General features: G+C 40.4%; 2 protein-coding genes across 2 annotated transcripts in view; one reads left to right on the plus strand and one right to left on the minus strand.

Moving 5' to 3' along the window:
• Positions 1 to 655: 655 nt before the first annotated feature.
• LOC117540660 (centrosome-associated protein CEP250-like) overlaps positions 656 to 12,305 on the minus strand; it is a 39,190-nt gene continuing 27,540 nt past the window's right edge. The window contains exons 53-66 of the mRNA XM_034207421.1: positions 11,974 to 12,036; positions 11,824 to 11,886; positions 7,574 to 7,636; positions 7,411 to 7,473; positions 4,575 to 4,649; positions 4,459 to 4,491; positions 4,335 to 4,376; positions 4,199 to 4,261; positions 3,969 to 4,031; positions 3,822 to 3,884; positions 3,590 to 3,652; positions 3,305 to 3,367; positions 2,062 to 2,190; positions 656 to 1,424 (exon numbers count right to left, since the gene is read on the minus strand). Coding sequence (XP_034063312.1) covers positions 1,144 to 1,424; positions 2,062 to 2,190; positions 3,305 to 3,367; positions 3,590 to 3,652; positions 3,822 to 3,884; positions 3,969 to 4,031; positions 4,199 to 4,261; positions 4,335 to 4,376; positions 4,459 to 4,491; positions 4,575 to 4,649; positions 7,411 to 7,473; positions 7,574 to 7,636; positions 11,824 to 11,886; positions 11,974 to 12,036 — 1,127 coding nt within the window. The 3' untranslated portion in view covers positions 656 to 1,143. The remainder of the gene's footprint in view (positions 1,425 to 2,061; positions 2,191 to 3,304; positions 3,368 to 3,589; positions 3,653 to 3,821; positions 3,885 to 3,968; positions 4,032 to 4,198; positions 4,262 to 4,334; positions 4,377 to 4,458; positions 4,492 to 4,574; positions 4,650 to 7,410; positions 7,474 to 7,573; positions 7,637 to 11,823; positions 11,887 to 11,973; positions 12,037 to 12,305) is intronic.
• Positions 8,700 to 11,068, plus strand: LOC117540661 (tripartite motif-containing protein 16-like). The gene has a single exon (XM_034207422.1). The coding sequence runs from the start codon at positions 8,789 to 8,791 to the stop codon at positions 10,451 to 10,453; it is 1,665 nt and encodes a 554-aa protein (XP_034063313.1). The 5' UTR covers positions 8,700 to 8,788; the 3' UTR covers positions 10,454 to 11,068.

A 12,305-nucleotide genomic window follows, 5' to 3' on the forward strand; every position in this document is an offset into this window, starting at 1 on the left:
GAATTTAAAGGTCCCATGTCGTGCTTTTCTGGTTATTACCCGTCCCCTTGTGTTATGTAGCTTTTTCTGCATGTAACGGTCTGCAGTCACAAACCCTCAAAGTACACCCCGTAGCGAGTACAACTCTAACACAGAGAAGACCTGTCTGTGCTGCCCCAGAACGCCTCGTTGGAGATTTATCTTTTTCAATTTTTTTCTTCCAGAAACCAAGTGACGTAACGACGACCCCTCCGTGGATTGGTCCAAATGGACCAATCCGCGGAGCCGTTACGTTAAGTCCGTGGATTGGTCCAAATGGAGGCGAGGCTGTGAGTCGGTGTGTGAGCACACACACAAACTCCCAGCCAGGCTGCGGGTGTGTGTGTGTGTGTGTGGGGGGGGGGGGGCAGGAGCTCCAATAAGCCGTTTAGGACAGAGAGTGAATACACACACTATACAGAGATGCTATATGAGAAACCTATGAGATTTTGGAAAATTGCACAATATAAATCTATTTGAGTAGACCTCAACAATGGAATTATGATCAGTAGAAATGGCCATGACATGGGACCTTTAAGTGGGGATCCACATTTGGGGAAAGATTGAGGTGAAACTAACTTTTTCCCTATTAAACAAACAGGTAAAAGTAAAAAAAAAAAAAAGACTAATTAAAAAATTGCTGTGTTTATGAACTTTTATTAGCTTCATAAATGTAACATGATTATTTTCCTGGGATCTTCAGAAGTTAGTCCATCCTTGTTGCAACCATAGGAAGTATCTACCAAAATAAAAAGTCCAGTCTTCCAGCTTCGGTGAAGTACCTGAAAGGATAGTTTATTTCCTGAGAAGATGTCTCACTCGTACCCTGATCCTGGATCGGTTCTGTCAGAGTGGGAACAGCAGGAAGCCGGAGAAGATGTCTCACTCGTACCATGCTCGTACCCTGATCCTGGGTCTGTTCTGTCAGAGGGGGAACAGCAGGAAGTCGGAGAAGATGTCTCACTCGTACCCTGATCCTGGGTCTGTTCTGTCAGAGGGGAAACAGCAGGAAGCCGGAGAAGATGTCTCACTCGTACCCTGATCCTGGGTCTGTTCTGTCAGAGGGGAAACAGCAGGAAGTCGGAGAAGATGTCTCACTCGTACCCTGATCCTGGGTCTGTTTTGTCAGAGGGGGAACAGCAGGAAGCCGGAGAAGATGCTGAAGTTTCGGGAGTCGTCGTAGAGTCGGTAGCTCGCCGGCAGACTGAGGCGAACGATGTCTCCTTCGTCCAGCTGCAGAGCGATGCCATTGGACGTTGAAGCGTAGCCACCATGGTCGTTCAGCTCCAGGTTGAAGATGATTGGCCGGTTGTTTTTGTACAGGTAGAGACCCATGTAACCCTTCAGGTAATCTGCAGCCGTGAAGCTGAAGAAGTAAAGTCCTCTGACCGGAGCCGTAAACACACCTGAGAAACAAAGCAGTTTGACGTTAACACACAGTTTTAGATGTTCCGTATTCCTTTAAGCTTTATTGTACATGTTCTATCAGGATCAGGGTCTGAAGACTTTTCTTTTTGTACCTTTGTTATTCATGTTTTATTATCTCTGCTTTTTTTAATGCCATTTTATAATATCCTTCTTTATGCTCTTAATGTCTTTCATTTCTGTAAAGCACTTTGAATTGCCTTGTGTTGAAAGATGCTATATAAATAAACTTGCCTTTAAGGACTTAAACCTTCGGTGAGGCAGCTTTAGATATTTACATTATTAAAATACCTTATTGTATTTCAGTTTAAAATTGAATTCTCTCTTCAATTGTTATTTTAAAGGTCTCTATTTATTGTATTTTAGTCGAACATTTTATTTGATGTTTTATTGTTATTTCAAGTTTTTTTCTTTTACTATAAATTGTATTACTACATTATTTTTGTCTTATCGGTTACTTTGTCTTATATTAGGCTTGTCAGTCATCAGTGAACTCTAGTAACCTGTGTGAAAGGTGCTGTACAAATAAAGTTTGAAGCTCTGAACCACAGACTGTATAGAAATTAACATTTGTTGTTCTTTACATAACGATCAGGTCTTTAAAGCGATGTGGTTTACCTGCTGTCTGGTTGTAGGCCTGGCCGATGTTGGTGATTGTTTTCGAGAAAATCAGCGTCCTCTCCTCGTTGAAAGGTCCGACTGATCCTGAATCAGTCAAACCGGCTGAGAACGCCACCTTCAGCTCACCTGGAGGAAGAAAAATCAATGATAAAATGATTTTCATAACAACATCATCAATTATAGAAAAAACAAGGCATTTGTTTTAGAATTGGTCAAACTTTTTACATCCAAAATGACTTAAGGGAGGGTGTGGATCAGTGGGTTAGTGCGCTGATCCTCAAATCAGATGATAGCAAGTTCGAGACCCACTGCAGTCAGCATGTCGTTGTGTCCCTGAGACAACCCAAATTGCTCCTGTGGGGATTGCCCACAGTACTGAATGTATGTAAGTCGCTTTGGATAAAAGCGTCTAACAAGTGACATGTAATGCAGTGGCGAACCGTCAGGGCCTTCAAGGTATTCAGAGAATACCCTGAAACACTCAGATAAAACAAACAAAAAATCGATTTAATTATATAAATAAAATGAATAAATGAGAATGGTATCTGTGTTGTTAATCTGTAATATTACAGTGTTACGTTGATTTGTTTGTCCTTCTCGGACCATGCACTACGCATTTCAGTGGTTTTGTGTTAGAAAAGAAAGCAACCAATCAGATCTCGTTCTGGGTCTCTGGGTAGAATATCCTTCACCAAGGTATTCTACATCCTTGATCGAATGCCCTGGCCGTTGCACTGAATGAGAGCGTACGTTTGGACTGACAGTTTGATCAACCAATCATATATTGATTTGTAGCCAATGGGCGTGTTCTTCCAGAGTTCCCCTCGGTTCCAGGTGCTCTAGAAGGCCCGCTAGTTAACTGGCTCGAGATAGAGGATCCAGATGAATGCGACGAAGCAATTCATGCCGTTTTATTGTTTTTAACGTTGAAATGGCAAGTGCAACAGGTGAAGATGAAGTTGTTCCGGAATTGTTGTGAGTACCATTTTCAAGACGACAATTCAGTGAAAAGACGGACATTATAATGCCGCGGCGGGAGGGGGGGCGGGGGGGTGTACAGTATGTGTCTACAGAAGGTCCAGTTGTGATAGACACGGTTCGCCACTGATGTAATGTAATAATGTAATATAATGTAACTTAATAATGAATAGCTTAATCTTTCTTAATTGTTTCATAACGTTGATATTTACTAGTTAAAACCAAGGATAAATATTTGGTTGTGAAGAAGTTGAGTCCAAACCTGAGTTGGTGTTTCTGAGCTGATGTAGACTGTCATCAGTTTCATTCAGTCTGAAGCTAAAATCTGAAAATCAGAAAACAGTTAGAGGGACAAAGAGTTAGACAAAACACAGCAAAATGATAGTATACTTATTTTTAGATTTGTTTTGCTTGATAACAGTAGGAGTCCTGAAGTTTTTCTGTATGTCAACTACTTGATTCAGTCGAAGTATGTGATTGCCAAACCATGAATACAAATTTCAACTTCACAAAATCTGATTTATTTCAAGTTAGTTTGACATGTTACCTGTGTTTTCTGTCTTCAGATCTTCCAGCAGTTTCTCATTGACGCTCAGTCTGACCTCCAACCCTAAAGAAACAAACGTTTGGGTTCATTATGTTTATACAGGAGTTCCTCAGGGAAAAGTGTTGGGTCCTCTGCAGTTTCACTTTTATTAATCACTTAATGGTTCTCTTTCTTTTTAGCAAAAATATATTGACTCCACTCCAACGTGAATCTGTATGAATGTAATAGTTACCTGTGTTTTCTGTCTTCAGATCTTCCAGCTGTTTCTCACCGACACCCAGTCTGACCTCCAACTCTAAAGATAAACACAGTGAATATCCGATTAATTAATAACTAAGAAAACAAAACTTGTGTTAATGAAAAGTAAATATAACTCTACCTGAGGTGCCGTTGTGTCTGTCCGTCAGTCTGGACTCCATCAAGGAAAGTTGAACAGACAGAACTGAAAATACAAATTAAAATCATAAGCACATTTCTTTTCTGGTTCAAACTTATTTTTCTTGTTCTAACTAAATGTAATTTTGTCAATAAATTAAAACAGGTTTCAAATCACAAACTAGTTTCCAGCATTCTAATATCTAATAATGATGAATGATGTAAGTAAATTACCTGAACTTTCAGTCTGGATCTTCATCACCCGACTGCCAGCCTCAGTTAGCCGTGTCTCTAAGACTGAAAAAAAGTTAAATCTAGCAGTTTTATTCTCACTGTTAAAGTTTTGCTGTTAATAGATATAAATATTTACCTTTAGTTTCATTTCTCAGAGCAGAGAGGTCAAAGCTGTGAGCTGAAACAGGTTAAAATAACTCATTATCTTATGTTGATAGCACACACATCTAAAAAAAGATTTAGCATAAGGATGATGTTACCTTCAGTCTCCATTACAGCTGCTGATAGTCTGTCTGAAACAGAAAAACACACAAGAGGTCACATTATAAAATAAGAATAAAAAACAAATATATGTATATGATATATCTGAGGTCACCTGTGTTATGTGTCCTCAGCTCTTCTACCTGCCCCTCATCGACGTTCAGTCTCAGATTTAAACCTGACAGCTCAACTGGATGGACAGAAATACGTTTTTAACTTTTTATTCAAACTGATATCCACACAGACAACACATACTTCAAAAATATGTAATACTATGCAACACTTGCACATCTATTGGCTAGCTCTCCAACACATTGTAGGTGATAGGCTAAGGGGCGGGACATCTCTAAGCGGTTGACCAATCACAACAGAGCCGGCCAGCTAACCAATCAGAGCAGACTGGGCTCTGGTTTCAGACAGAGGGTGAAGAGAGGTGCTGCAGCACAGGCAGTATGAGAACAATAAAACCTGAACATCAGCAGGAGAGGACTCTTTAAAGTAGAGACACTACATACTGATATACACCTGAACATCAGCAGGAGAGGACTCTTTAAAGTAGAGACACTACATACTGATATACACCTGAACATCAGCAGGAGAGGACTCTTTAAAGTAGAGACACTACTGATATACACCTGAACATCAGCAGGAGAGGACTCTTTAAAGTAGAGACACTACTGATATACACCTGAACATCAGCAGGAGAGGACTCTTTAAAATAGAGACACTACATACTGATATACACCTGAACATCAGCAGGAGAGGACTCTTTAAAGTAGAGACATTACATACTGATATACACCTGAACATCAGCAGGAGAGGACTCTTTAAAGTAGAGACACAACATTCTGATATACACCTGAACATCAGCAGGAGAGGACTCTTTAAAATAGAGACACTACATACTGATATACACCTGAACATCAGCAGGAGAGGACTCTTTAAAGTAGAGACACTACGTACTGATATACACCTGAACACCAGCAGGAGAGGACTCTTTAAAGTAGAGACACTACATACTGATATACACCTGAACATCAGCAGGAGAGGACTCTTTAAAGTAGAGACACTACTGATATACACCTGAACATCAGCAGGAGAGGACTCTTTAAAATAGAGACACTACATACTGATATACACCTGAACATCAGCAGGAGAGGACTCTTTAAAGTAGAGACACTACATACTGATATACACCTGAACATCAGCAGGAGAGGACTCTTTAAAGTAGAGACATTACATACTGATATACACCTGAACATCAGCAGGAGAGGACTCTTTAAAGTAGAGACACAACATTCTGATATACACCTGAACATCAGCAGGAGAGGACTCTTTAAAATAGAGACACTACATACTGATATACACCTGAACATCAGCAGGAGAGGACTCTTTAAAGTAGAGACACTACGTACTGATATACACCTGAACACCAGCAGGAGAGGACTCTTTAAAGTAGAGACACTACATACTGATATACACCTGAACATCAGCAGGAGATGACTCTTTAAAGTAGAGACACTACGTACTGATATACACCTGAACACCAGCAGGAGAGGACTCTTTAAAGTAGAGACACTACATACTGATATACACCTGAACATCAGCTGGAGAGGACTCTTTAAAGTAGAGACACTACATACTGATATACACCTGAACATCAGCAGGAGAGGACTCTTTAAAGTAGAGACACTACATACTGATATACACCTGAACATCAGCAGGAGAGGACTCTTTAAAGTAGAGACACTACATACTGATATACACCTGAACATCAGCAGGAGAGGACTCTTTAAAGTAGAGACACTACATACTGATATACACCTGAACATCAGCAGGAGAGGACTCTTTAAAGTAGAGACACTACATACTGATATACACCTGAACATCAGCAGGAGAGGACTCTTTAAAGTAGAGACACTACATACTGATATACACCTGAACATCAGCAGGAGAGGACTCTTTAAAGTAGAGACACTACATACTGATATACACCTGAACATCAGCAGGAGAGGACTCTTTAAAGTAGAGACACTACATACTGATATACACCTGAACATCAGCAGGAGAGGACTCTTTAAAGTAGAGACACTACATACTGATATACACCTGAACATCAGCAGGAGAGGACTCTTTAAAGTAGAGACACTACATACTGATATACACCTGAACATCAGCAGGAGAGGACTCTTTAAAGTAGAGACACTACATACTGATATACACCTGAACATCAGCAGGAGAGGACTCTTTAAAGTAGAGACACTACGTACTGATATACACCTGAACATCAGCAGGAGAGGACTCTTTAAAGTAGAGACACTACATACTGATATACACCTGAACATCAGCAGGAGAGGACTCTTTAAAGTAGAGACACTACATACTGATATACACCTGAACATCAGCAGGAGAGGACTCTTTAAAGTAGAGACACTACATACTGATATACACCTGAACATCAGCAGGAGAGGACTCTTTAAAGTAGAGACACTACATACTGATATACACCTGAACATCAGCAGGAGAGGACTCTTTAAAGTAGAGACACTACATACTGATATACACCTGAACATCAGCAGGAGAGGACTCTTTAAAGTAGAGACACTACATACTGATATACACCTGAAAATGAGCAGAATATGTCCTCTTTAGATAACATCAGATATTCGTCGATACCCACCACCATCCACTTTACCTCATATATATTGGTTATATCCAAAGCTCTTGGGTTTCTGGAGTTCCATATTCAGAGTTTCTACTAAAATATCTGAAAAACTTATATAATCAAACCCTCGAACAGCGCTTTTCTGTATTCAAACTGAAGATAACCTTTTACCAAACCAATCAGAATGCTTAAAAATAAGTTATTAGGAAGCTAGTTGGATAGTACAACAAAACAAGAACGTTATTTATTAAAACTAAAACTTACATTGAAGAGTTGATGATGTTACCTGCAGTGTGGTTTTCCAGCTGTCGCAGCTTCGTCTCCGTGGATCTCAGTCTCCCCTCCAGAGCTGCAGAACAAAACATTTATATGTATACCTATAATTAGGCTAAGTTTCAACTCGTCAGTAACTTAATGATCACGAGAAATATGAATGTAAATATATCTACCTGTACTCTTGTAGTGGTCGTCTATCAGTTTGTTCTTTATGTAGAAAAGTTGACCAGAGTGAACTGAAAACACATAATCAGTTCAAAAACAGTTCAAAAGAAATACATTTTACGATAATAAATCTGCATTTTTGTAGGTTATATAATGTATATCTTAAACAACATATGAATAAACAGTGATATATAATTATAGGTTAAGATATCCAGCAGCAGTATATCAAGTAAAGGTTGCTCCACTTTTAACAGCTGTGATGAACACATTAAGTAAACAAAATGAAAGAATCCAGTAATTCAATAAGATTCTAAAATGGGACCACAGTAAGTACTTTTACTTTTGGTACTTTAACTATTTTCTTATCCCAATACGTCTCAGTTTATGCTACTTTATACTTCAACTCCACTATATTTTAGAAGACAGTACTTTGTACTCAACTGCATTTATTTGACAGCTTTTAGTTACTAGTTAGATATAGATGAATAGATCATTCAAAACATAAATCAATTATTAATTACACTTTGACAGATATCTCTAGGTTAGAATATCCAACAGCCGGATATAAAGTTATTACAATGAGCTCTACATGTGCTAACTGTGATAAAACACATCAATAATCATTATAGTAACCCAGTAACTCAATATATATATATAAATTCTGAAAAGGGTCATAATAAGGAGTCCTTTTACTTTTGGTACTTTTAAGTATATTTTGATACCAATGCTTTTGTACTTTTACTTGTAACAGAGTATTTTTTGCACTGTAGTATTTCTACTTTTGCTTTAGTAGAATATCTGAGTACTTCTTACACCACTGCCACCCTGAGTGTGGAGCCGTGTGCTACGAAAGCCTGAATTCAAAACAAATATTTTACAGCTGATGACTGTTTTCAAATGCAGAGCAGGTTGTGAGCGAGGCTCCGTTTGTAAATGAGGACACAGTTCAGAGCGTCTGCTCGTCCTCCTGGAATGAGTCAGAGTTTGATGAGCCCTCGCTCTTCTTCCTGCTCTCAGACACAGCCAGCTCCACTCTGTATTTCCTGGCTCCTCCCCTTCAGATCCACACTGAGGAGGAGGAGGGGTGTAACCAACATGTGGGTAAAGCACAAGAGCTGATAGGCCACATGCACTGCTCACACACATCCTGTTCAGATCACAGCTCACATAGTTTCAGTTCTCAGGAAGTGAAACTCAGACACTCGCTGCTACTGAGAGGTGAAATGGCGCAGAGAGGAGTTCAGCTGGACCGGGAAACCTTCTCTTGTTCCATCTGTCTGGATCTACTGAAGGATCCGGTGGCGACTCCCTGTGGACACAGCTACTGTATGAAGTGTATTAAAGGCTTCTGGGACGGAGAGGATGAGAAGAAGATCCACAGCTGCCCTCAGTGCAGGCAGAGCTTCACACCGAGGCCTGTCCTGCTGAAAAACACCATGTTAGCAGCTTTAGTGGAGGAGCTGAAGAAGACTGGACTCCAAGCTGCTCCTGCTGATCTCTGCTATGCCGGAGCTGAAGATGTGGCCTGTGATGTCTGCACTGGGAGGAAACTGAGAGCCTGTAAGTCCTGCCTCGTGTGTCTGGCCTCTTACTGTGACCAACACCTCCAGCCTCATTATGACGCAGCTCCATTAAAGAAACACAAGCTGGTGGAGCCCTCCAAGAAGCTCCAGGAGAACATCTGCTCTCGTCACGACGAGGTGATGAAGCTGTTCTGCCGCACTGATCAGCAGTGTATCTGTTATATCTGCTCTGTGGACGAACACAAAGGCCACGACACGGTGTCAGCTGCAGCAGAGAGGACTGAGAGGCAGAGAGAGCTGGAGGGGAGTCGACTCAACATCCAGCAGAGGATCCAGGACGGAGAGAAGGAGGTGAAGCTGCTTCAGCAGGAGGTGCAGGCCGTCAATGGCTCTGCTGATAAAGCAGTGGAGGACAGTGAGAAGACGTTCACTGAGCTGATCCGTCTCATGGAGAAGAGAAGCTCTGATGTGAAGCAGCAGCTCAGATCCCAGCAGAAGAGAGAAGTGAGTCGAGTCAGAGAGCTTCAGGAGAAGCTGGAGCAGGAGATCTCTGAGCTGAAGAGGAGAGACGCTGAGCTGAAGCTGCTGTCTCACACAGAGGATCACAACCAGTTCCTGCTCAGCTTCCCCTCCTCACTGCCAGCCCTCAGTGAAGCTACACACTCCTCCAGCATCAACATCCGTCCTCTGAGCTACTTTGAGGACGTGACGGCGGCCCTGTCAGCAGTCAGAGACAAACTACAGGACGTCCTGAGAGAGGAATGGACAAACGTCTCACCGACTGAAGTGGATGTTTTACTGTCAGCAGCAGAGCCCACCACCAGAGCTGGGTTCTTACAATATTCACAGGAGATCACTCTGGATCCAAACACAGCACACACACAGCTGTTATTATCTGAGGGGGGCAGAAAAGCAACATTCATGAAACAACCACAGTCTTATTCCAGTCACCGAGACAGATTCACTGGATGTGCTCAGGTCCTGAGTAGAGAGGGTCTGACTGGACGTTGTTACTGGGAGGTGGAGTGGAGAGGGAGAGCAGTTCGTGTTGCAGTCGCAGACAAGAATGTCAGCAGAGCAGGGGGTGGAAGTGGATTTGGAAACAATAACAAATCTTGGGCGTTAATTTGTAGCGAAAACAGTTATTCCTTTTGTTACAACATTATCATCACTCCCGTCTCAGGTCCTCAGTCCTCCAGAGTAGGAGTGTACCTGGATCACAGAGCAGGTGTTCTGTCCTTCTACAGCGTCTCTGAAACCATGACTCTCCTCCACAGAGTGCAGACCACATTCACTCAGCCGCTACATGCTGGAGTTTGGCCTATTGATCATGGAGCCACAGCTGAGTTTTGTAAACTGAAATAGCCTGAAGTCATTTGAGGAACTCTTCTACTTCTTAAACTCACTGTGTGTCCATCATTGTTGCTGAGAGCTGATTGTTCATCACTGCACAGAGATCATCTGTCAATCAAACATTATGGGACGTGCTTTAACATCTTCTCACGAGTTGTACTGTAGATGTTGGAGTTTCTTTAGGCGGCGCTCCTTCCTGTGTCTGTTTGGCCATGGAGGCTGTCACTGCTCAGGAGGGTTTCTGTTCACCTCAACTCATATTTCTTTGCATAGAAATGTAAACTTTGCTCTAAATATTTGTTGAATATCGATATTGATGTATTTGTATGTTGTTTCTCTTGTAAAGCATGAGTCTTAAGAGAGAAAGCACCAGAGCTTCTTTCATTGTAGATATTTTATTCTAAAGGCCTTTTTTTTTACTTAGTCTCAAAGTGTCGAATGCATAAATGACAGTTTGGAAAGGAAATAAAACTAATATAAAGAAAAGTCATAAAAGCTAACAGGTTGAGTTTGTAATAAATTGTGTTTCTATTTTCAAGATGTGAGATGAGTGCCACATTTACATGTCTGTAAAAAATGTAATATTTGGGGGTTTTCTTGTTAATAAAAGAGCTAAGAGGAACACAAGTGAAAATCTCAGTCTTTTGTTTTTTTTATTATAAAAATATCTCTAAATTCTTGTTCTGAAACAAGATATTTAATTTTTTTAAGTATTGTATTTATCTGTAGGTTAAGAAAATTTCAATAAATTCAGATGTTCTAATTTTTGTTCAGAAAAACGTGAACCTCAGCTCAGTGATTCTCAAATGGGGGTACGCGGACCCCCAGGGGTACGTTGGGGTACGTGAGAAAGAAAAAAAAAAGGTTAATTCAATAAAAATACCATGCATGATTACAAAAATATTCATAGTACAATAAGTTAAATAGAAAACACAATTTTATATAAAATATTCCTAGAACCACCAAGGGTTCAAGATCCGTTCTTGTGCTTTTCCGGTGCTTAACTGGTTCTTCTCTGTTTTGACAAGTGTGTGGTCACGTCCTAGTCACTTTGCTCAGCGCTACTGCTTGTTAGTTTTATTTGCCGTACTCGCCATTAACTGTTATTGCTCAAGTTAATCTCGCCCCCCCTCCGGTCAGGGGATAACCTTTATATGTTTGAGGTTCCCAATAATTTGTTAATAAAGGAGTTCCTCAGGGATCCATGATGGGTTCTTTAAAGTTCCAGTCTGAAAACTCTTTTCATTTTCTTATAGCTATAAAAATTACTCTGCACCAAAACATTTTAATACTTTGTAAGAATGTCATAGTTAATATATTTATATTGTAGTATTTATTTTTATAAACCTACAGTTTAGTTAGTTTTAACTTCAGAGTGTTACCTGTGTTTTCTATCTTTCGATCTTCCAGCTGTTTCTCACTGACACCCAGTCTGAGCCCCAACTCTGAAGACAACAATAGTAAAAATCTGATTCATTAATAACTAATTATAATTTGTGTGAATTCATTTTGTCATTTTATTATAGCTCTACCTGTAGTGTTGGTGTAGATGTCTGTCAATCTGGAACCAATTAAGGAACGTTGAACAGACTGAACTGAAAAAACACAAAACGAATCAGAAACAAAAAATGTGTTATGGCTGGCGTACAAATGTAAGAGCCCACAACAGAAACACAAACATTTGTACCCCTCAAAACATAAAGAAGTGGGTTAAATCATTTGTACATATAAAAAGCTGATATATACAGCATAATTCAGTCAGTTAAAAAGTCAAATAAAGGAGTTCCTCAGGGAACCTTAGTTGATCCTCTACAGCAGCGGTTCCCAACCTTTTTCAACTCAGGGCCCACTTAAGAATCAAAAA

Source organism: Gymnodraco acuticeps, unplaced genomic scaffold (assembly GCF_902827175.1).
Source record: "Gymnodraco acuticeps unplaced genomic scaffold, fGymAcu1.1, whole genome shotgun sequence".
NCBI lineage: Eukaryota > Metazoa > Chordata > Actinopteri > Perciformes > Bathydraconidae > Gymnodraco > Gymnodraco acuticeps.

What these genes read in the sequence shown, in the direction of transcription:
- LOC117540661 (XM_034207422.1), top strand. Translation starts at nt 8,789, where the DNA reads ATGGCGCAGAGAGGAGTTCAGCTGGACCGGGAAACCTTCTCTTGTTCC.